We start from the raw sequence: 24,620 nt of genomic DNA, 5'->3' as shown, positions 1-24,620 counted from the left end.
CCCTGGCAATGGAGGAAGCCAAGCTTTCCGCCTGCCCTGGCCTGCCTTGGCCTCCGCTCAAGGCTACAAAGTTTCAATTGTAGAAGATAGATAAATCCCAGATACCAGGGCCTCCGCTTGGGTAGCCGGAGGCTATGGCCAGCCTGCAAACCACCACAGGCCCCTCACCCAGGCCACCCCATGCCCCAAGGGAACCCCCACCCTGATCTGGGACACGCTTCAGGGCAAACCAGCCGGCCCCCACCCGTGCACCAGGCCTCTATCCTATCTAATCCTCCTATCTAATAAAAGAATAATATGCAAATTGACCACCACTCCAACACACAAGATGACTGACCCCATGTGGACACAAGATGGCTGCCACAAGATGGCCAGCAGGGGAGGGCAGTTGGGAGGGACCAGGTCTGCAAGGGAGGGCAGTTGTGGGTGATCAGGCCAGCAGGGGAGGGCAGTTGGGAGGGACCAGGCCTGCAAGGGAGGGCAGTTGGGGGCGATCAAGTCTGCAGGGGAGGGCATTTGGGGGGGACCCAGGCCTGCAGGGGAGAGCAGTTGGGGGGACCAGGCCTGCAGGGGAGGGCAGTTAGGGGCAAACAGGCTGCCAGGGGAGAAGTTAGGCATCAATCAGGCTGTCAGTGGAGTGCTTAGGGTGTGATCAGGCTGGCAGGCAGAAGTGGTTAGGGGCAATCAGGACAGCAGGCAGGCGAGCAGTTGGGAGCCAGCAGTCCTGGATTGTGAGAGGGATGTCTGACTGCCCGTTTAGGCCTGATCCAGGTAGGATCGGGCCTAAACAGGCAGTCGGACATCCCTCGAGGCGTCCCAGATTAGAGAGGGTGCAGGCTGGGCTGAGAGACACACACCCCCCATGCACGAATTTCGTGCACCGGGCCTGTAGTACATATATAATAACTCACGAACTTCCGGTCAAGATCACCGTAGGTAAACATGGCAGTCGCCTCCTCCCACATCCTCATCAGCATTACAACTGAACTACAGAATAACCGTCATTCAGAACCTCCTGAAATCGAGCTGAATGCAAGTCCTACAACCACAGAATTAAAGAAGCCACATCCAGACTTGTTGGAGGGGAACAGTCTGGTCCCACATCCATGTGTGACGGATAAATCGAGAGGGATAGCTCGGTTTCAGAGGTCCCCCCGGGGGAGCAAGTGTTCCCAGTCCCATACCAGGCCCCCCGCCCAGGGTTCCAGTGCCAGAAATTCTCCATAACTAAACAATAAAACGTCCCCATAAATAAACATTGTCAGCATGGCCACCCCACCACTGTGTGTCTGGGACCTGAGCTAAGGCACATGATATGGCGACTGCAAGCGTGACATGGAAACGCGTGGTAGACGGTAAGGCGTGCTCATGTCTTCCCCATGGCCTTTCCTCCTGGTCAAGGGCAAGGGCAGCACACCCTCCCTGGTGCTGGCTCCGGAAGGCAGGTGAGGAGGATGACTGCCAAGCAGATCCGAGGCCTCGCCTCCCTGCCCTCCCAGCTCGCTTGGCCAATACTCCATAGCAGTGGTCGGCAAACTGCGGCTCGCGAGGCTCATGCAGCTCTTTGGCCTCTTGAGTGTGGCTCTTCCACAAAATACCACGGCCTGGGCGAGTCTATTTTGGAGAAGCGGCGTTAGAAGAAGTTTAAGTTTAAAAAATTTGGCTCTCAAAAGAAATTTCAATCGTACTGTTGATATTTGGCTCTGTTGACTAATGAGTTTGCCGACCACTGCTCCATAGGATTGACCGCATGGTTCCTGGAACATCCCGAGGTGCTAGAACAAGGCCATCCAGGCCAGCTGTCCCGAGGCCTCCGACCGTCCTGCAGGACAGCCAGCTGCTGCAGCAGGAGACCCGGGGTGCCAAAACCCCCTCGCCCAGGTCTGGATGTGCCTGGAAATTCACTAGAGCTGTCATGACAGAGGGACATTGCTGGCAATGTCTCCACTCAGCGGACACTGTCAATGCCCAGATGGAAACACCGGGGTGCAGGCAGGGCCCTTCACCCGCAGAGCCCCAGCCCAGCGTCGCAGAAGCAGCAGATCTAAATCCATACCCGACACCTCCTCGTCGCCCTGCACACCAGGATGGTTCCCTCTGGAAGTGGCCTCTGTGGCCTCCTCATCCTGGTACAGCTTGAGTCACCGTCACAGGACATGCCAGGTGGCACAGACCGGTGCCCTGGCCTCCTTACGGAAGTCCGGAAAAACCCAGGAAGCAGGGAACCAGGCCGAGGTCCCGAGGGCTCAAGCAGGGCCTTCTCTGCCACCGTCCAATAAAGGGTACCAGGCCGCTGCTCTCTCAGAGATGCAGAAGGCAGGGGGTGAGCCGGGGTGGGGCGTCGGGAGCCCTGGGGCCCAGTCCTGGCATTGCCACCACCCATTACTGTATGGCCTTGAGCAAACCACTTCCGCTCCCTGGGCCTCGGTCGCCTCGTCTACAAGGGAAGGATTTGGGGCTCCGTCACCGAGGCCTGTTACAATGCCTGCTTTCTGTGGCGTCACATGACCTCTCAGAAAGCCTTGCAAAGTCCCTGACACAGGCCTCCCCACGCGCCCTGAAACAGGAAGCCATTTAAGACACCGCCACCAGCAGGAGCAGGTCCAGCTCTCACCTCCTGGGGGAGCCCTCACTGCCCTCAGCTTTGGCTGGCTGCCCATTGGACTCACCGGAAAGAAAAAGGTTAAACCCGGAACTGTGCGGAGGGACTCAGCGCTAAACTTGGCGGTCAGGCGAGGCACTGTCCAGATCCTGAATGAGGCCGTGGAAGCGATAGCCGCCGAGGCCCATAGAATAAACGTTGCTCAAGTCCCTGTCCCCTGTTCATCAGGTCACAAGGGAACATGACAAAGGCCCCCCTTCATCACAGCTCAGCTGCAGGCCAAGGTCAGGGTCCTTGGGTCCAGGCCGCCTCACCTCCACACCAGCCAACAGAACTGGGCAAAGCACACAGCTCTCTAGCCCCTTGGGGTGCAGGCAGTGAGCTCCAGAGACAATGAACCCGGGAACAGACAGGAAAGCTTGGCCGCCTTGGAGAAGGCCCTTAGTCTTGGGGCTTCATTGTACTTGCTGTAAAATGGGGATAAAAATAATGGGGCCCTGACCGGTTTGGCTCAGTGGATAGAGCATCGGCCTGCGGACTCAAGGGTCCCGGGTTCGATTCTGGTCAGGGGCATGTGCCTTGGTTGCGGGCACGTCCCTGGTGGGGGTTGTGCAGGAGGCAGCTGATTGATGTTTCTAACTCTCTATACCTCTCCGTAAAAAAATCAATAAAATACATTTTTTTAAAAAAAGAATAATGATGGGATGGATGCAAGGGATAAAATGTACAATGCGTAGACACGTGCTGTGAAAAAAAAAAACAGCAAAAGGGCCACTCAGATGAACCGGTAAAAGTGGAAAAAGGAGAATGTGGAATTTCTGCAGTAGTAAGGGAGCCAGCTTGCAAGAGCCGATGTTTAAGTGCTCAGTCATTTTGCGAGCCAGTGACCTCACATGGGTAGCTTGCAATGATCTATTGTGGGAGCGTTTACACTAGAGAAATAGTCAAACACTAAATATCAGGGATTTCTTTTTTTCCCCCAGAGAGCCGATTGTTCAGCATTTACCAGCACACCACTGCATATACACAAGTAACGCAACCGAAGTCAGTGTGTTGTTGCTTCAAACACACCATAACTGTACTCATCCAAATGAATGCAGGTTGACTACTTTAAGACAGTTAGCTTGGGAGGTCCTATAGCTTCCTCACACTTACAAAACTTTTCCATTTCTACATTTATTGAGACTTACTACGTGCCGGCCCCAGGTGGTGGAGGACTGAGAAAGTGCACACTATGAGATGCTCTGAAATGGGGAGGTCCAAGCCCCAGGTGTGGGGTCCAAGCCCGCGCCACTGGGAAGGGCACTATAGGCAGAGAGAATGGCTAAGGCACAGAGGCTCGAATGACATGACAACTCTTTAAAATTCCTAAGAATTGGCTTTGAGGAAGTTTTAGAACTTTGAGGAAGTGTTATATTACAGGTACCACTTATTCTAGCAAAACAAAACAAAAAGAAAGAAAGACAAGTACATCCCTCACCCTGTCCCCTTCCACCAGAATGTAACACCACATTTCCTTTGACTATTTCCAAAACCCAAATCTACTTTCAGGAGGGGGAATTTGCCATCCCTGAGACCAGCTCCTCAAAACAAAGAGGATCTCCAGAAGACATCCGATGGCGGCAGCACCTCTGAAGTGTCTGAGCCCAAACTCCCAAGGTGACGACTTGAGGTTGCAGCAGGCACAGCGGTGTTCAAGGCCATTTGAATTCCCATCTCATTACTCAGGAACGCTTTACAGGAAACCCCGAGCACCAGCTTTTCTCTCCTAAGACGCGTCCACATTCTGCCTTGGAGAATGCCAAAATTTGAATTTCAAAAATGAAGGGGGCGGGGGGGATCCAAAAGCTTCCAGACAGAAAAAAGGAGGTTGCCTTTAAAGGAACAAAAGTCAAGGTGACCTGAGACTCTGCAACATTAAACACTGTCAGACAGTGAAACCAGGTCACGAATCCTAAGCCGGCCAAGTCACTGTAGAGGTAACAGCATGTCATTCACTCATTCACAGTTCAGCAAATGCATCACCCACATGCCCTTTTTGAAAAAATAAAATATATATATATATATATATATATATATATATATAGGCACATCAACTGTCTGGAGAGAAATTAAAATACAAAATTTAAAGGTGGAGAAGTTGAGGTATTATATTGTTACAGAAGACCGGAGAAAAACCAAGCCATGCTTAGAGAAAGGGAGTTACATTTTATTATGCACAGGCCCAGAGAAAAATGTGTCTTTCAAATTCTGGGCCCCCCCACAAGGAGGAAACCTTTTCTATTTATACTTTTCCTAGCTCTTTTGTCTCCCAAATTTGGAATCAGACTTCCGGGCCTTCTGGGAAAGAAGGCCTACGTGCTGGGAAGGGGCCATGAGACCATATCTCAAGGCCTGGCCTGGTGTCAGCACTGACAACTCTGTCTGGGGCATAGACCACGGCCTCTCTGGAATGGGAGTAGTCTTATGTTCCTTATTATTTAAGCAAGCAAGCGTTTACAGAAGCCAAAATAGCAGGGTTAACATTTCAAACAGCAGTTTTTATGTAAGATGGATGCTTCAATAAACTAGTAAGGACTGAAGGTGAGCAGCAAACCAGTTAAGTCTAAAAAGTAAGTTCCTGTTGTAAATGTGGTTTAAAATTGAATGGTAACCATTTATGTGAAATTCTAGTCTATGATGAAAGAAATCAAAACAGTCATTGATTTTACTTCTTTCCCCATCTCAATGCCTTTTCTTTTTCCTGCCTCATTGCACTGACTAGAACCGCCAGTGTAACGCTGGGCGGGTGATGAAAGTGGACACCTTTGCCTCCCTCGCAGTCTGAGGGAAAACGCATTTTGCGTTTCACCATGAGGTATGCTATTAGCTGCAGGGTTTCCGTAGATGCTCTTTTTCAGGTAGCTGATGTTCCAGTCTATTCCTAGTTCGCTGAGAGGTTTTTATCAAGACTGAATGTGGGATGCATATCAAATAAGTAACTAGGGAAATGCAAATACAATGCGGATGAGATACCACTGCTCACCTACTGGAATGACTAAAATGAAAAAGACGAACCATACCAAGTATTGGTGAAGATGGGAAGCAACGGGAACTCTTCTTCAGTACTAGCGGGCACGTGGTACAGCCATTCTGGAAATCAGTTTGAGTTTCTTTAAAAGTGAAGAAGGGCCCCGGCTGGTTTGGCTCAGTGGATAGAACGTCGGCCTGCAGACTGAAGGGTCCTGGGTTCGATTCTGGTCAAGGGCACATGCCCAGGTTGCGGGCTCGATTCCCCAGTAGGGGGCGTGCAGGAGGCAGCCAATCAATGATTCTCTCTCATCATTGATGTGTCTAACTCTCTGTCCTTCTCCCTTCCTCTCTGAAATCAATAAAATAAAATGTAAGAAGGTATCTATCCAGGAGAAATGAAAGCACAGGTCCACACAAAAGCTTGTACCTGAATGTTCATAGTTGCTTTATTTGTCCTATCCAAACACTGCAAACAACCCAAATGGTCATCAGCAGGTGAACGAATAAACAATTGTGCAATATTCATACCACACACCACAATAAAAAAAGAAACTATTGATACCTGAACTAATGTGGATGGGTCTCAAAATAATCATGCTGAGTGACAGAAATAAGACCCCCAAAAAATAACATACTCTACACGGTTCGCTTACGTAAATTATTGAAAATGAAAACGAATCTACAGAGACAGAAAGCAGATCACCGGTTGCCTGTGGAGAGGCCCCTCTGGAACCCACTGCAGATGCTTTCGAACAGTCCCAGTAATAGACAGGACCCACAGTCGCTGGGCCACGTCTGGGGAATCAGGGAGGTAAACTCTCGGGTCAGAAACCTGGGATGAATATAAAGTGCTCAGAGGAGGGGCAGGCTCACACACAGCCTCTGCCAGCACCTGTGAGAGGAGACCTGGGGAGCCAGCGCTCCGCACTGCAAAGGGCCCAGCAGCATGTCAGCCAGTCCTGGCTCCCACGGGCAGGGGAGCAGAGGGTCCAGGCCCTGGAGCTGGGGCCGGCCTCCTGGTTGGGAGGAAACGTGTACTGCGTGAAATGACCACCTGCTAGATTCCAGCGTGCCTTCTAGAGTCCTGTCTCACCAGGCATTCGACTGCATCCATTTCCTGAGCACCCACTGTGGGCCAACACGCTACAAGGGAGACGTGGCCCCGGCCATCAGAGAGCTGTTTATCTTCCTGTGAGAATCCCGGAAGGAGACACAGGCAGGCCAGGTGAACAGAACCTGGTGACCCATTAGCCCCAGGGGTCAGGGGACACAGGAGTCTGTGACGAATGTCACACTCTCAGAGCTGGTTGCCTGGAAAAGCCAGGGAACCAGGACCAGGAAGAGGTGATCTACGGGAGACGTAGGCAGGAGTGTGACGTTCAGTTCGGGTCACGTTGAGACGGATGTCATTTCTTTAGGTGGCCCCTTCTCGGGGAGAACCAACAGAATTTGTGGGAGGAAAACAAAGCCAGAGCCAGAGGGTGGGGTGCTGGCTAGGCCCGAGGCTGGCAAGGAGCCACGGGACTGTGCTGTACCCCTTTGTGGCGGAGGGGACCTGGTCGGGAGTCGGGCAGCCGTCGTGGGCTATCTGAGCACTGGCACTTACTACCCTCTGACCCGAGAAGCTGGTTCCCTTTCCTGAGTTACCGGCATCTGCCGCCTGCAGATGGAAACGCTCTCCGTGCCCACGTCACGGGCTGGCTTTGAAGAATCGAAACGACGCTTACAAACTGTACGAGGCTGTCTAAATACAGGGGGCCGTCCACGGCCTCCGCGGAACGGCTGGGGCTCACAGTGATGCTCCTGCCCAGAGCCGCCCAGGGCTTACAGGAGCCACGGCTCTCTGTGCCCCTCGGTGATGCCCTGTCCCTCAGGGTCCCTGCTGCAGCGGCCTCTTCTGCGGCCATCCCAGAAGATGAGACCCTAGGACCCCAACGCTGTCTGTGACACAAACAGCCCTCTTGCCTGCCTGGCCCAGGCCAAGGTCAGCCTGTGAGGACAAGTTCCAGCCCAGGTGCAAGGCAGAGCAGGAGCCCGCCGCCGCCGGGACAAGCCGAGCCCTGGCGCCCACACAGGCCGGCTGGCACCGGGGAAGGGAGAGATGTCCAGTCGCAGCATGTGCTCCAAGGAGGTTTGCTCGTGTCCACCGTCTTGCCCAGAACAAGGGGCCGAAAGCATCCTGATGGGGAAGCAAGGCAACCACAGGCTGCCCGGCCAGGCGCCCACGGAGACGGTGATGTTCCTGCTTCAAGCACTGCCCTTTGCCCTTTAAGTCTCCTCCTAAGAGGCAGGGCAGCCCAGTCCATAAAGAAATGAGGTCCTGCCATAACCGGTTTGGCTCAGTGGATAGAGCGTCGGCCTGCAGACTGAAAGGTCCCGGGTTCGATTCCGGTCAAGGGCATGTACCTTGGTTGTGGGCACATCCCCAGTAGGGGGCGTGCAAGAGGCAGCTGATCGATGTTTCTCTCTCATCGATGTTTCTAACTCTCTATCCCTCCTCTCCCTTCCACTCTGTAAAAAATCAATAAAATATATTAAAAAAAAAAAAAAAAGAAAAAGAAATGAGGTCCTGGCCCCACTGGTGTGGCTCAGTGGATAGAGTGTCAATCTGAGGGCTGAAAAATCCCTGGTTCGATTCCAGTCATGGGCACATGCCTGGGTTTCAGGCTCCATCCCCAGTAGGGGGCGTGCAGGAGGCAGCCGATCAATGATTCTCATCATTGATGTTTCTCTCTTTCCCTCTCCCTTGCTCTCTGTAATCAATAAAAATATATTTTTTAAAAAAAGAAAGAAAGAAATGAGGTCCTGGCCCCACTGCTGTGGCTCAGTGGTTGAGCATCGACCTATGAACCAGGAGGTCACAGTTCAATTCCTGGTCAGGACACATGCCTAGGGTTGCGGGCTCGATCCCTGGTGTGGGGCATGCAGGAGGCAGCCGATCAATGATTCTCTCTCAACACTGGTGTTTCTGTCTCTCTCTCCCTCTCCCTTCCTCTCTGAAATCAATAAAAATGTATTAAAGAAGAGCTATAGTTCCTGGAGGCTCCTTGTCTTGTCTGACACCTGCTGGGCCCACACCCTCCGTGTGCTCCCCGCTTGGCCAGCATCAGCAACCACGCCTGGCAGAGTCAGCCCCACCCTCCCCGCCGCAGCTTCCGTGCTCCTAGAACATAACTAAAGTCTGGAGCGGACAAATTCTACCAGGTTCTCCAACTGCTCCTCCAGGCGCTGCTCATCTCCGTCGTTCTCGATGACCCAATCGAAGTCCCCAAGGTTGTCCAGGCCACATTCGGACTCCCCATCGTCCACTCCTGTAGAGGAGGCATGGCGAGGTCAAGCCCGCTCCTTCCAGACAAGCACGGGCGTGGAGGCCTGCTGGCCCCAGGTAGAGCGCCCGCACTTGGCCTCTCTTCTTCCACTCCAGAGCCAAGCTCCCCCCACCCCAGGGAGGGTACTTCCCGACTCCCTGGAACACCCTGAGAGCAGGTTCAGGGCCCGCAGCCACCTGAGCCCTCGGAGGGTTCCGCTGACTAAACTCTTCACTTGCCACTTCCTACGGAGGGTGAACTGGGTCATCTAAAGCTCAGACCACCCAGAAGGGTGGCACTCGGTGCGCTGCTTGCTTTCTATCCCTAAGTCTCTGTGCGCCGTCCTCGCTGGACAAGAGCAGGGTAGTATCGGCATCACCTGGCAGGTTTATTGTGTCTGTAAAGTGAGCTGCAGTGTTTAGCGCAGGCCCGGCCTGTGGTGAGTGCCAAAGAGACGAACGGCCATCAGGAGGGGTTGTACCCACTGGATCTGAACTTCCCCGAGTCACAGGGAACTAGGGCAGGAGGAGGCCTGACCTGCGCCTCTGAATTGCCACAGAGCAGGTCCTGGGCTCCCACCGCTGAGGCTGCCTAGCACAGCTTCCTCTTGCTCCCGCCCCCCACTCTGTCAATCACACAGGCCTGCCTCGGGCCCACTGTCAGCCCCGACTGGGTTGGGGGTGGGCCCTCGCCACTCCTCCAGAAGCCCACTGGCCTAGAAAGGACGGTCCAGGTAAGAGTACCCCGCCAAAATCATGGGGAACCTCTACTCCCCCAGGACGCCTGCCCCCACCACACTCCACTTTCTAACCTGGGGCACTCCTGAGTCTCGGATTCCCTTTTCTAAGCCCTCGCTCATTCTCCCACCCCCTTCCAGGAAGAGAGCAGGTGACCTAGGACATGGGAAAAGGCAGCCTGGTCTGCAGGTGGGGTGGTGAGCTGTGTACCGAGCCTTGGGGGCAAAGGTTGTGAGCAGCTCACCTGGTGTGAACACCCAGCCCCGCTGCTGTCGGCTCTGCTCCGAGGCCACCACGCGGACTGTCTGCGTCACAGCCTCATAGGCCTCCCGGAACCATTGGATATCAGACACCCTCCGTGTGTCACTCACCAGCTGCAGGAAAGCGACCCAGCAAGTGACCAACAGGATATGGTGCAGGGAGCAGCAGGAAAGGGCACTGCGGGGAGGGGAGGAGGAGGGGCAGACCCAGCCCTCCTTTGAGTAAGCAGGAGCGCAATGAGGTTAGTGGGGGGACTAAAGAACCCAGACAAGTGTACCCCCATTCCCCTTATCACCCAACCAGCTGGGACAGACATCTCCCCCTCCTCCAGGCAGCCCTCCCTGATTGCTGCAGCCTGCAGCCCACGCTGCCCACACTCTGTCATGGTTACACTTGTGTTCGGGGGTCATGCTGGTCATTGCTGTGCTAAAGAAGAAGCCTCAGGCTTTGAAATCAGTTCAGCTAGTTCAACACACTCATTTTACAGATGAGCAAACTGGGCCAGAAAGAGATACTCATAACAAGTCCCTACCAACCCCCACCCCCCAGCACCTTTTAAAACATAAATGTGGTTTTTGTCAGTTCCCTTCTCTAAACCTCCCAAAGGCTTCCCGTCATTCCAATAGAATCCAAAGTTCTCACCCCAACTTGCGAGGCCCTACGACATCTGGCACCTGTTTCGCATCATCCTCCCCACATTGGTCCCACTGCGGCCAAATGGCCTCCTTGCTGTTTCTCAGGGCCTTTGCACGTCCTACTCCCTCCCCCTGGTAGGCTGTCTCGCTCCATGGACGTCTCTGCTCAAATGTCACCTCCTCAGAGAGGCTGTCCCTGCCACCCTGGTGTCCTTCCTGCCCCTCTTGGTTCTGATACTAAGAACTGAGCACTAAGAACTCTTAAAATCATCACGATGTGTTTGTTTGCATGTTTGCTGTCTGTCTGCCCTACCCAGAGTCAGCTCCAGGAGGGAAAGGATGCTGATTCATCACTATCTCTGCCCCTAGTGCACGGTCTGACACATGAACACTCGGGGGCATATGTTCAATGAATGAATGAATCAACAGGTACCACAGCAAGTGCCTACTGTGTGCCAGGCGCTGGGGCCCGAGTGCTTGCCCTCTCAGAGCTTGCTGTCGCATGTGAGACAGACACTGAGCAAGCAGCTTCACTAGTAACCGCAATCACAGTGCCTATCAGCAAGCGTCTCGACCTCAGCCCTGCCAAAACTGGACTCCTGATTTGCTCCCCGAACCTGTTCCTCCCACACCTTTCCCGTCTCAGAAAACGACAACTCTATTTGTCCAGCTGCTCAGAACAAAATCCTTGGCACTGTCTTGTGTCCTCACACACCATAGCCAACACACCATTGGTTCGATCTTCGAAATCTGTGCAGAATCAACCCTTCTCTCCTCTCGACCCCGTTCTGAGCTGGGCCATGGTCACTTTGCCTCTCTGACAGAGAGAGCCTCTTCCTGGCTCTCCGCCTCTACACTTGCCCTTCTCCCCGCAGCCAGGGTGAGCCTTCCGACCTCAGATCACTTCATGTCCCTACTCTGTTCAAAACCCTCCACGGAGTCACCATCTCCCGGAGAAATATCTAGGCTCTTCCAAAGACCCTGCACAGCCTGACTGCACCTCCTGCCACTCACCCCTCACCCACAAATACCGATCTGGCTTACCCCCTACCTCCTTCGGGTCTGCTCAAATGTCATTGCAGAGAGGCCTTCTTACACCCTTAATAAAGCAGCAACCCAGCCTTCCTCACAGCCCTGGCTATCTTTATTTTGCCCCTTCATATTTATCTCCTCTCCCTAAAAATCCATAGAAAAATAACCTTGGGAGAGGATTAAAAAAAAATCAATGGAAAAATATCCTCGGGTGAGAGTTAAATAAATAAATAGGTGGTCGCTCTGGCTGTGACTCACAGGGGACAAGAGCTGATGCCGAGACCAGGGTGGGGCTACGAGGTTGTCCAGGGGAGAGATGGTGGACCATGGGAGGTGGCAGTGAGGAGAGAGAAATGGACACATCTGAGTCTCATTTGGGGAACGGCGAGGATTGGAGAAACGGAGTCTTCTTAATGCCGCCCCTCGGCACCCTTACCCAGACCGGCTGGGAGACGCCCTCCACGACCTTCCTGCAGAAGAAGCCTGGGTCAGCCTGGCGCTGCGCCTCTCCCCAGAGGATCATGTCCCGCCGATAGGCCTCCTTGTAGGCGCTGGCATCCAGGAGTCTCTGGAAGTTCAGGCCGTGTTCCTGCCCAAAGCACACGATGTCCGTGCCCAGCCTCGCCACCGCCATGGCCTCGCCCTCCCTTCTCTCGCCCCCCTCCCCCAGGACAAGGCAAGGACCAGCAAGGTTTCCGCCAGGACAGAGGCCTGCAAGGGAGCGGGCTCTGGAAATGGAGAAATCCCGAACACGGACAGAAGCCACGCCGGCCGGGCACAATCCTGTTCATTTTTCTAAAATCCCCCATGGTTCAAAATTCAAAAGATATGCATGCATTTACAGTGAAAACTCTCCCTCCCACCACTGTGCCCAGCCCACAGCGCCCTCCCTGAAGGCCACCAATGGCACCGTCTCTCATGTGTCCGTCCCAGCTTTTAACACATCTGAACAGTGTTTAACACAATGCAGGCACCCATAAATACTGGCTGCATGGTTGGAAATGTGAGCAGATATGTTTACAATTTGTCCCTGTTATTATACAGCACCCTCTATACACTGTTCCAAATCTTGTTTGTTTGTTTCACTTACTAATACAGCCTGGCAATTCATGCAACTAAATTTCTGAGGGGAGCACCCAGGGGGGTGGCACCAGCTGAGGCAGCGACGGTGGTGTCATACTCTCAGAGGAAGAGTGTGTGCACAGGCGCTCACTAATCCACAGCATCAGCGCTGCCACCTCCCCGCTCCAGCCTTTCCTGGATGCGTTTTCTTTTTTTCTTTTTTTTTTTTTTATTGATTTCAGAGAGGAAGGGAGAGGGAGAGAGAGAGAAACATCAATGATGTGAGAGAATTATCGATTGACTGCCTCTTGCATGCCCCACACTGGGGATTGAGCCCACAACCCGGGCATGTGCCCTTGGCCGGAATCGAACCTGGGACCCTTCAGCCCGCAGGCTGATGCTCTATCCACTGAGCCAAACCGGCCAGGGCTGGCAGGGCTGGACGCGCTTTCTTGAACCTGCCCTGGGGAGGGGCCTGAAGTGAGTGAGGCCAATGGGAAAGAAGTGCAAGTTGAAAATGCCCCCAAAAAGTCCGCCCACAGAAAACGGAGTGTTGGCCACCACCCTGCCAACAGTGGTCACAGGGACCCTCCTAGCGCCTCAGACGACAGCCACAGCCACCAGTGCCAGGGGGCTGGCTCCTTCCCGCCCACGAGATGTCACCGAGAGCCACCTCCTACCTGAGCATACTGCTCCTTGAGTGGACCGGAGAGCCGGAGGATAGCACAGACGTCCGCTCCGAGTCTGTGGGACAGAGACCCACGCCCAGTTAGCCTGGATCTTCCAGGCCCCAGAGAGTCACAGGTAAAACAAAACTACGATGACAGTGTGATATTCTGGCTAGACTCGTTTACGGCTGGCCCCCTGAACTAGTCTCCCAGCCGGGGTATCTCAGCCTCAACTGACTTGGTCACCACAACATCAGTAATTCATTCATTCAGTTCAATTTACCCAGCCAACCATTTACTGTACTGAACTGTATGCTCACAGATTCTCTTAAACACTGACACTGTGACATAGGCGCTCTTATTTCCGAGTTTCGGATGAGAAAACTAAGGCTGAGTGAGAAGAACCGACTCGCCCGAAGCAACATCGCAAGTAGTGAAGCCAGCGCTGGTCAAAGAAAACTAAGAGCCAACATCTGGTTCCTGCACCTTTATGAGGTGTCAGAAATTGTCCTTCAAGGCCTTCACGTGCATTATTTCATTTAATCCTTACAACCACCCTGTTCTTACCCCCGTCCCACAAATAACAAAAGTGAGGCACAGAATGGATGCGAAACTTAGGCAAGATCGCGAACTCAAAGGTGGTAAGTCAGGATTTGCATCTCAGCAGGCTAACCCCAGAACCTGTGCTTCTCACCACTATCTGACTCCTGTGTCTGCAGGGAAGGAGAAATGCAACTTAGGAAAAGGGGGTGGAGACTTGATGGGGGAAATGCAGGTAGTGATCTCTGCCCTGGGCTCCCCCACGAACGCTTAGAACCAACCCCTGTTGTGTCCCAAAGCAACCTCTAGGTACCCCTCACCCCACAGTGGTCAGAGGAGAGGGGCCGCCCTGCTTCTCCCTGCTCCTCTGCCCCCCGCCCCCCAGCCCCCCAGCCCATGCCGCCCCAACAAAAAACGCTCCCACACGGAACATCTCGCCTGGAGAGAAAGCTGCTATTGGGGAGACAGTGAAGTGAAGCAGAAAGAACCCATTCCTTGGAGCGAGTTTAAAGTTTAATTTCAGTCCCAGATCTGACTATGACTTTGTAACCTGGCAAGTTTGGGTTTTGTTTTTTTTCTGTTTTTGTTTTTTTACTTTTCAGAGACTCGGTCTCTTCATCTGTGAAATGGAGACACTAATAATACTACACAGTACCTAACAAAGAGGATTTGGAGGATTTAATGAGATAATATAGTAATATAAACACACAGTGCGTGGCTCATAATAATGGCTCAATGAAACCCCAACTACTAGGTGGTGTGCTGGGCAAGGATTTATGTCTTTGGAATCAGACTCAATCGGAGTGTGGCCTTGGGCAAATCCTTTCCCTGCGACTCAGTTTCCGTACCTGTAAGGTCTGCCCCAGCCCTGCCGCTGGGTTAGGCATGGAGTGTAAAAAGTGCCTTAGCGGTAACTTATTACTGCTTCTAGACGAGGGAGACCTGCCGCCTACAGTCTTGGGAGAGGTGGTCGCTTGATCCTTCCAGGTAGATGTGTGTAGACTGCTGTTTTACGTGCTGGTGACAATCCCCCCACTTCCTCCCACCTGCACCCCGAGGACCCCTACGCCAAAGCTCACTCCCACTCCAGCACACCCCCGCGTCACGTGGCGCGGGGTTCCCCCCTCCCGACCTCCCCACCTGCTCTGCAGCGCCTCGGTCACGAAGTCCTTCCCGGATTTCCTCTTCCCGCTGAACAGCAGCACCAGCCGGGGGGCTCCTCCCAGCGGGGCCATGGGGCCCCCACACTTCGGCGATCCCTAAAAATGACACGATTCCCAACCCTGAAATTGGGCCACCGGCGCGGAACGGATGCGGCCACCAGGTGGAGCGGCCACAGGGAGGGCCCCGCGCGCGTCCTCCCCACAGCCGCTGAGGGGGCCGCCCGCCCGCACCTGCACGTCCGTGCGTTTTAATTAAGGTCCAAATAAGTTCAATGTGGAGGCAAAGAAGGCTGACCCCAGGGCGGCCAGCCCCGCTGCAGACGCTCCCCTCCCCGCTCACTTAGCACAGTCCAGCCCCGCCCACGCCTGACGCCAGGGCCCCGCCTCTGAGCTGACAGGCGAGGGCGGGGACTGGGTGCGACCATTTTCCTCGGAGGGAGGCGACGTCTTAAAATTTCCCGACGCGAGCCTCACATTCCCTTCCTCCCCACCTGCGAATATTGTTTACAAAGAGTAGGCGTGGTCGCGTGGGAGGAGCTTTCCGAACTGCCTTTGTGTCTGTGTGTTACGCTGCATTTGCGAAAACACATCCATATGGTCCCCACGGTGAAACTGGGTCTTTCTCTGAAACCAGCGATGACATCAGAGGGTGGCCCGATGGCGTCATGCTGGGGGAGGAGCTTAACCGCACCCACGCTCCTTTATTGTTACTAGTAAACAGGTGTTTGTAACTGGAGAGGCTGCTGCAGTGCGGCCCTTTCAGCCCAGCGAGAAGCTTAGGTCGCTGGTCTAGCCGCAGCCTCCTCTCCAAAGGTGTTGGTACCAGTTACAAATGCGGATTGACCTTTACTGGTTCATAATGCGGATTTTGTAGTCAAAGAAAACACGATAATTTCAAGAGAAACATCAAAAGTACTTTATTCAAAGTAATGTCCATCGCTAGCTACACATTCCCCCATCTTTCAGGTAATTTGTGGATACCGTCCCAATAGCACTTTTCTTGTTTTGAGGCAGACCATTCAGAGACCCAATTTTCCACTTCTTCATACGTTTTGAAAGTGCTGCTCAGAAAGTGCGTGTGCCATCGATCAGAACAAGTGGTGAATAAGGCGGGTGGGTTAATACTTCCCAGGCAAGATCTTTTAACGTGTGTTTAACTGGTTTTGAAGTGTGTGATGGTGCGTCATCATGAAGCAAAATACTTAGCCGTGTCTTCTGGCACATTCTGGTGGTTTTACAATCAAAGCGTGTTTCAAACTGATTTGTTGTCGGTAGCGATCAGTTATTAACAATTTCACCTGGTTTTAGAAGCTCATAATATACCACACCTTCCTGATCCCACCAAACTTCTTTCCGAAGCAATTTGGCCATGCAGTCAATGTTGATGGTTGAACCAGATCAACCCATGATTTTGTGCATTTGGGATTCTAAAAATAAATCCACTTTTCATCGCCAGTCACAATTGGATGCAAAAAACACTTTCTTTCATGCCATTGAAGCAACATTTTACTGATGACTTTTCTGTTTTCCATCTGTCTTTCATTCAGTTGATGTGGCACCCATTTTCCTTCCTTTAAAATCTTTCCCATTGCTTGTCAATGATCGGGAATTGTTTGCTTAGCAAAGTTTAATCTTTCTGCAAGTTGTTTTTGAGTTTGACACGCATCTTCATGCTTGTAATTGTTGGTCTTCAAACTTTTTCGGTTGACCTGGACGTTCTTTGTCTTTCACATCGAAATCATCACTTTTAAAGCGTTTAAACCAGCGTTCACAAGTATCTTGAGATGGAGCATGTTCACCATAAGCTTCCCAAAGTATACAATAACTTTCAGCAGCACTTTTCTTCAAAATAAAGTAATGAATTAAAACTTCCCGCAAATGCTCTTTTTTTTGGTACAAAATTCAACATTTTTAAGTGTAAAGATATCTATGATGTTAACACCTTCAGAAAATTTGACATAGGAAGTTTTGAAGCTTGTTGTCAATACAACAAAATAGCATACATATCAAATCGCATATATATCAACATATGTGTAACTCCATCTAGTGAGAAAAATCCGCATTATTAACCGGTACACCTAGTATTAACACTCCCTGGACAGTCTGAGCCTACAGGGGACCAGTTCCCGCAGCTCTGCAGAGCCCAGAGAAGCTGGACTTTGTCAGTGCCCCTCCCACCTAGCCCAAGCGAGGCAGCCCCGAGCGGAGGGTCCCAAGGTCTGCCCTTCCAAGACAGGCCTGTCCCATGGTGGAACCAGATGTCATCCTGGCTCCTTACACCACCGATTGCCCTTGCTTCAACTCCATGCTCCTGGTTCCAGTCTCTCTTCCCACGGTCATTGTCCAGCTGACCCAAGCGGGGCCTCTGCTAGTGCTTGCAAGTATAAATGTGACTCGTGAATCATTCCTCACGTGTTTGATGGCCATTGCTTCTGGGGCAATGGAGCCTGGCAGATAAGGGACAGAAGGGAATGGGGGTGGTAAGGAAGTAGCACAGCAGGGAAAGAGAAGAGGGGGAATCTGAGTCTTTGGGAAGCTATGAGAATGAAGCCTATTCATTCATTCCTTCATTCATTTATGCATTCATTCAGTATGTATTTAAATGTCCAAAATGTGCAAGGTACCGCTAGAAGTGCCACAGTAAACAAAACGGAGCCTGCTCTCAAAGAGCATTCATTCTCCTGGGAGACAGGCAATGAGACAAGACAGCTAAAAAGTCAGGCACGAGCGACTTCATCCCAAAACTGCAGAGAGAACGTGAAACCCATGAACTCTTGCAGGATGCTCAGGTCTGAGCTGTAACTGGCTCTAACTATGCATCCACCGGTTGTTCGCCTGCCTGAGACACCCGACCCAGCTTTTGCCTGTGAAACAAGCTCCAGCTTGTACTGTAACACCTCGCCTGTCGAGTCTCCTCCCGTGAGCCTGCCCTGACTCCCCACCCCGTCTGACTTAGATCTCTGTTTTCTCTGCTCCTGATACACCCTGTACCCACGATATCACAGCATCGTACCCTACACTATAATTATCCATTTATTCATGTCTCTCCCTCCAGATGGCTAATAGATAATATTTATTGAGCAGTTACTATGTGCCAGGCCTTTTCCCAATCATATGACATAAACACTACTACCCCTACTTAAAAATGAGACAACTGAAGCTCATTCTAGTTAAGAGATTTGCCCAAGTATTTATCAAAAACTTGTACACATGCCTGGCTGGCATGGCTCCGCGGCTGAGCATCTACCTATGAACCGGGAGGTCATGGTTCAATTCCCAGTCAGGGAACATGCCCAGGTTGCATGCAGGCTCGATCCCCAGTGTGGGATGTGTAGGAGGCAGCCAATGATCTCTCTCATCATTGATGTTTCTATCTCTCTCTCCCTCTCCCTTCCTCTCTGAAATCAATAAAAATAAAATAAAAAAGAAATGCCACCGGCCGATGTCCCTTCAGGTGAGAGTGTGCCCCTCCAGCAGACCAAGGGCAGACTGGAGCCTCCTGTGCACCCCGACTCCCCAGTGGAGCCCACAAGCCAGGCATGTGCCCTGACAGGGAATCGGACCAGTGACCTTTCAGTACACAGGATGACGCCCAACCAACGGAGCCACGCTGGCCAGGGCAGAAGGTTTCTTTTTTAAACAAAGATTGGTGATTTAGGTAAATATTTTTGTTTTTCTATAATATTATTTTGTAGTGAATGTAAACCTTGGAGCTGAGGAACTAAACCCGCTTCAAATACTATTAAAGAGTCATTTACTGCCCTAGCCAGTTTGGCTCAGTGGATAGAGCGTTGGCCTGCAGACTGAAGGATCCCAGGTTCAGTTCTGGGTTGCGGGCTCGATCCCCAGTGTGGGGCATGCAGGAGGCAGCCGATCAGTGATTCTCATCATTGATGTTTCTATCTCTCCCTCTCCCCTCCTCTCTGAAATCAATCTATATATATATATATATATATATATATATATATATATATATATATATATATAAAAGAGTCATTTACTGATTTCATTTGACTGTTTTTTTAATAATCTTAGTGATAAAGGTTGATGTTTATTTTTTTAATGTATTTTTATTGATTTCAGAGAGGAAGGGAGAAGGAGAGATAGAAACATCAATGATGAGAGAGAATCACTGAGTGGCTGCCTCACTGTGGCCACCGCCAGACGTCTCTGCAGAAGGAGCCAGGAGCGCAGTTACCGGTCAGGGACAGCAAGAGAAGGAACCTGCTTGTAGGGAGCAATCTCAGAGCCGAAATGCCCAACCTGAAGAGCCACAGAGGAGAGGGGAAGGGAGGGGAGGGGAAGGGAGGGAGGAGCAACAGGGACTCTTCGTCAGGGGTCAGCAGCCATGGGCTCTGGTCTCCACTCTGTCCCTAGTGAGCTTTGTGACCTTGGACAAGTCACTTCCCTATCTGGGCCTCGGTTTCCACGGCTGGACAACAAAAGACGTGGATGTGATGCTCACGAAGGGATTTCCAGGGTGGCCTTTTCCTACCCACAAGCTGGGGCCCATCCGGTGGCAGCTGGTGACCAGAGAGGAAATGCTCAGGGCCAGGTGCCCAGGTGGCTGAAGTGGGGGGCACACAGGCCCTGGGGAGGAGGAGTCGGCTCAAGAGACACACAGATGGGAATGTCGATATTGCTTCCAACCTCCGAGTCAGCCAGCAGGGAGGGCAGGGGTGGGGGGCTGGGAACAGCAGTACCGGACACTTCAAATGCCCGCTGGTGTCCTAAGGGCTGCCGGGAGCCAGTCTTCCTACACCGTCACTCTTCAGCTATGACGGGACCTTAGGCAAGTCACCTCATCTCTCTATCTCAGGTTCCTCATCTGTAAAATGGAGGCATTCATGGTCATACCTCCGAGGTATGGAATTGTTCTGGAAAGTTCACGGCCTGCGTAGATGAGTGGGCGGCCTGCTTCTTGGAGCCTCGTAGTTTCTGCACGGATCCCTCCCTACACAACTGCCTCAGCAGCGGCCCAAGGCCGCGTCCCAGACAGCAGGCATTATGGCTGGTCTTTTGGCCTATGGGTAGTTGAGAGTGTGTGTGTGTGTGTGTGTGTGTGTGTGTGTGTGTGTGTGTGTGTGTGTGTGTGTGTGTAGGCGGGGAGGGGGGCGCTGTTGTAACATTTTCCTCTCCGCAGCTCTCAGCTTCGGGTTTCTGCCTGTCCTGCCACAGTCCCATGACCTGTCCCTTTGACATGGAAAGGGGCACTCCCCTTTGCTGGGTGCTTCCCCTCAGGCTTAGTCAGGGGAAGTGCCTGGTGCCGGTAAGAATTTCTCCAAGGGGGCCCTGCCCTGGAGAGGAATTGGGGGCATGATGAGACAAGCAGCTTGGTGGAGCAGAGAGGCGATCTGCTGGGAGGGTTGCTCTATCTCCTCTCAGATCCTGAAAATCAAGCCCAGCAGGGCCTTCCCTCCTTTCCCAGCATTGCAGGAGGAGGTAGTCATGCCGGCCAGAGGCAGGGAGCCAGGTGTCCTTGACTCCTCCCTGTCCATGTCCTGGTCCCACCCAGGCCAGTCCGTTCTACTTCACTAATCCAAGTCAGGCCCTGCCCACGCCTTTCTTTTTCTTTTATATACATTTTTAAAAATGTATTTCTACCGATTTCAGAGAGGAAGGGAAAGGGGGAGAGAGATAAAAACGTCAATGAGGAGAGAGAATCCTTGAAGGGCTGCCTCCTGCACGCCCCACACTGGGGACCGAGCTGCAACCCGGGCGGGCGTGTGCCCTGACCGGGAATTGAACCGTGACCTCCTGGGTCATAGGTGGACGCTCAACCACTGAGCCACACCGACCACACCTTTCTTCCCTCTCAGGAGTGCGTCTCCCAAACCCAAAGGTCCCCAGGAGACTTGCAACCAGGGGAGCGAGGGGCAGAGACAGCTCCTCGCGGGCTCACCCCAGAACCTGTTTCCCAGGCCCCCTTCTCTCCGGCTGCCCAGTGCGCCAAAGCGGCCCCGCCCAGGCGCTCTCCTTTGGCTTCTTAAACTATCCGAAGCACTTCCTTTCTCACGGTTCCAGCTTCCATACACATGCTCTCCATTCAAAGTAAGTAAGTAAATAAATAAACAGGCCTGTCACCTCCCTCCTGGGCTGTTGGCTGCCACCTCCCTAACCACCTGCAGTTCTCATCTGCCCAGTCCATCCTTCTGACCACCAGCTGCACGGCACCAGTGTATCTTCCTTCACACAGTGTCTCCATGGCCCTCAAATGCCTTCCGGGGCGCCCTCCCCATTTCCTACAATAAAACCTCCCCTTAGAAATGCAGGCAGTCCCGTGGGAGAAGCTGCTCCCTCCGGACCAAGAACTTAACCCTCCGGCCACACCTCTGCCCCGTCTGAAATCACCTCCTCCATCACAAATCCCATTATCCTTTAAGGCCCAACTCAAAGGCCATCTCTTCCTATCTCTTTACTTCCTCCGCTGGCTCCTCCCTGGCACCATTAAGAGAGCGCTTTTAAAATTCCGCTTTGTGTTAAACTGCTCCAGTTAGCCTCCGGGGTTGGGGTCCCCACAGCACCTCGTGTTGGGACTTGCATGCCAGTTCCTATCTTTTCCCTGCCAACTCCTGCCACAGGTTTGGAAACCAACACTCTCCTCCCGTATCAGTAGCTCACAGAGGCCCGGCTTCCCCCTCGGAGCTTAATAACATGAAAACAGCTGCTATTTTTCTCAGCACTCTACAATTGGGGAAACCTTTTCATGTATCTTCTGGTGACTTGCTTTATCCTCACAACAGCCTATGAGGGGGCTATCCTCAGTCTCCACTTCAATGATGAGAAAGTGAGGAGGGGCCTCTTGCCCAAAGCCCTCGGTAGGCATTGGTGGAGGCCCTGAGGCTGGGTTTTCTGATCCCAAAGCCTGCCAGGGCCAAAGCTCTAGTTAAAAGAGAGCTGGGCTGGGCCTCCCTCTGGCCCAGATTAAGATTAAAGAACAGGTGAGTGTGAAAGGAGCCCATCCAGTTTTGTCCTAATGGGCAGGGCCTATTCTAGAAGCCAAGGACTGCCAAAGAGATGGGCAGCAACCTTAAGGCAGAACACCCACAGGGGAGGGATCGGGAACTCAGACAATGCGACAAGAATCGGTGACAAGGGGCTTCTGTGCTCAGGAGGCTGCGTGAAATGGGCGGGGAGGAACCTGTTGTCTGGATTTAGGACAATAACATCCCCACCACCACCCGGCAGTGCCCCTACTAGACCTGCTGTGCGCATGTGGAGTGTGAAGGGATCGGGAACATCTGTCCCAGAACAAGACAGATGAGATGTCCTTGCATCAGGGTGGCCTTGGGAGGTTCCCCTGGCAACAGCCAGACAGCCCGGCGTCTGTCCTTGGGCCGGGGAGGGCGAGTGGCACTGGGGAGCAGTTCTAAAAGGAACAGGACTCTGACCCTAAAGGAACTTATGGGAGTGGAACAAGCCTGAAGGTGACCTACCACCCCAACCCTTGTCACCCCGGGATGGGTGGGAATGGAAGCAGTGGGCAAAGGCTGGGGCCTGGAGGACCTGGGAGACAGGGGAGCCGGGGAGCCTGGGGAGTTAAGGGCTGGAGGGGGCACAGTGAGAAGGCTGAGCTGAGGGCAATGGCAAGGACGGCTAGAGGAGCTCAGAAAAGGGGGTACAGCTAAAGAATGAGGGAGGGATGGCAACTTGGGCGACGGCAGGGGAAATGAGTGTTGGGAACTGGCCAAAGGAAGCAGAATTTTTCCATTTGAGTGGTGAAGGCACCAGAGGGCCACCCCTACTCAAGGGATTCCGCAGAGGCACCTGGAGCTTTGCTCTTAGCTGGGGGATTTCCCAGAGGAAGGAGCTGAAAAGCCACGTGCTCAACATGCCAAGAGCTCACGCTGGAAGGGCCCAGGGCAGGCCGCCCCACAGGCTTCCCGCTTCCCAGCCCAGCCAAGAGCTGTCCCCAAGCCCTGTGGGGAGGCCACCGCCCAGTTCCAGCCTCCCTTGGCGCATCTCTACCCCGTGCCCATAGTCACAAGCATCCTGTGATCTGGGACCTGGGGCCCAGTGCTAAGGTGGCTGAGTGGGTGTGATGGAGGGAGGGGCCAAATGACCTAAGCGGGGCATGAGGGTTACCTGCCAGGGCGCCCAGAGAGAGGGGTCATCAGCGTGGCCAATGTCCCCCCGTGTCCTGGCCCCCCCCCCCATCATACCCCTAGTCTCCCGGCTCTTTCTCTCTCTGATTCAGCCCTTTCAGAAACCTCCATCTCAGCATATCTACTTCCTGAGTGGCAAAGGAAGAGGGGGTTCTTGGGGGAACTTCCTAGCCTCCCTGAGAGTCCGTTATGCAAACGAAGGAAATGGGCCCTAGAAATGAAACTGAGAAGCCCCAAGTCAACGCCCTCTGGGAACCCAGGGAGGCCAGGTGTGTCCCTCCCCTAACCCAGCCCCCGGTTCCTCCCCAGGACACAGAATCCCACCTACCTTCTAGCCTGAATCCCTCCCCTGGAAACCCGAGTTTGCCATCAGCGTACATCTGAGCAAGGTGAGCAGGGCGGGATGGCTTCCTCGTGAGGGACATGGTCCACAGAGGGGGATGCCAACCCCAGACCCTGGCCCTCCACCCACCTGTACTTGCTCCTCCCCACCCCTCTCCAGAGCATCTCAGCCCCTCACTGACTCTCTGCCTGGGAGGAAAGTCTCCTCCGGTCTTGCTGCAGAAAGCAAGTACACAACAGGCTTTGTAAACACTTGTTGAATGTGGGGTCCCTATTCCATCTTCAGCCAGCCCTGCCCCACCCGACCCCACAGCTGAATTCAGTGAGCTGACACACAGCCCCTTACAGTGAGTGGTACATTACGATGCCACACAGTGTTCCATCAGCACTGGCTATCCATCGCAGCCCTCTCCCCTTTACTAACATTCTCACCCGGCCTGAGGTCACACCTCATCCTGCCCCCTAGGGGATTCCCCGGGTATCAAGAGACCCCCTCAGGATGGACTTCCTAAAGCACAGCCTAAGGGAATGGGGTCTTCTTGGGAAAGCCAGTGAGCAGGCCCCGGTCAGTGGGGTGGATCCGAGAGTTGGGGTACTCTCATAAAGTAGTCCTGGAGCCAGGTCTGGAGCAAATGTGGAGCCAGGGCACCACCTAGTGGCTCCCTCACCTCCCCAACCCAGAAGCCTGCTTTGGGGAGGGGGGGGGGTTCCTTTCCTCCCTTGCAGGGGTCCTCAAACTTTTTAAACAGGGGGCCAGTTCACTGTCCCTCAGACCGTTGGAGGGCCGGACTATAGTTTAAAAAAAAAAAAAAAACTATGAACAAATTCCTATGCGCACTGCGGGCCCGGGACGAGTCGGCTGCTAAGCAGGACAGGCAGCGGCACCCGGCGGGCCGGATAAATGTCCTCGGCGGACCGCATGTGGCCCGCGGGCCGTAGTTTGAGGACCCCTGCAAGGGAATGAGCCCAGCTGGTGTGGCTCAGTGGATTGAGTGTGGTCCCATAGACCAAGAGGTCCTGCGTTTGACTCCCCGTCAGGGCACATGCCCAGGTTGGATGCTTGATCCCGGTAGGGGGAGTGCAGGAGGCAGCTAATGGATGACACATTGATCAATGTTTCTATCTCTTCCTCTCTAAAAAAAAAAGCAGTAAA

General features: G+C 53.1%; 1 protein-coding gene across 1 annotated transcript; it reads right to left on the bottom strand.

The window, feature by feature from the left end:
• Nucleotides 1–6,037: 6,037 nt before the first annotated feature.
• PMVK (phosphomevalonate kinase) lies at nt 6,038–15,382 on the bottom strand. Its single transcript, XM_080647315.1, has 6 exons — nt 15,252–15,382; nt 14,998–15,116; nt 13,330–13,393; nt 12,024–12,176; nt 9,904–10,033; nt 6,038–8,925 (listed from the first exon to the last, which is right to left on the bottom strand). The coding sequence occupies exons 2-6, from the start codon at nt 15,090–15,092 to the stop codon at nt 8,789–8,791; spliced, it is 579 nt and encodes a 192-aa protein (XP_080503441.1). The 5' UTR covers nt 15,093–15,116; nt 15,252–15,382; the 3' UTR covers nt 6,038–8,788.
• Nucleotides 15,383–24,620: the final 9,238 nt, after the last annotated feature.

The sequence above is a fragment of the Plecotus auritus genome (genome assembly GCF_963455305.1).
Source record: "Plecotus auritus genome assembly, chromosome: 12".
In the NCBI taxonomy this organism is placed as follows: Eukaryota; Metazoa; Chordata; class Mammalia; order Chiroptera; family Vespertilionidae; genus Plecotus; species Plecotus auritus.
Note: the sequence above shows the minus strand (reverse complement) of the source record. Positions and strands in the feature narration are given on the sequence as shown.

Bases quoted from the DNA above. Each gene is read 5' to 3' on its own strand.
- PMVK (XM_080647315.1), bottom strand. From the start codon at position 15,092: ATGGCCCCGCTGGGAGGAGCCCCCCGGCTGGTGCTGCTGTTCAGCGGG. The intron at 13,394-14,997 runs GTGGGGAGGTCG...TCTGTCCCACAG, and splicing joins ACCGAGGCGCTGCAGAGCAG to ACTCGGAGCGGACGTCTGTG. The intron at 12,177-13,329 runs GTAGGAGGTGGC...TGCTTTGGGCAG, and splicing joins TCAAGGAGCAGTATGCTCAG to GAACACGGCCTGAACTTCCA.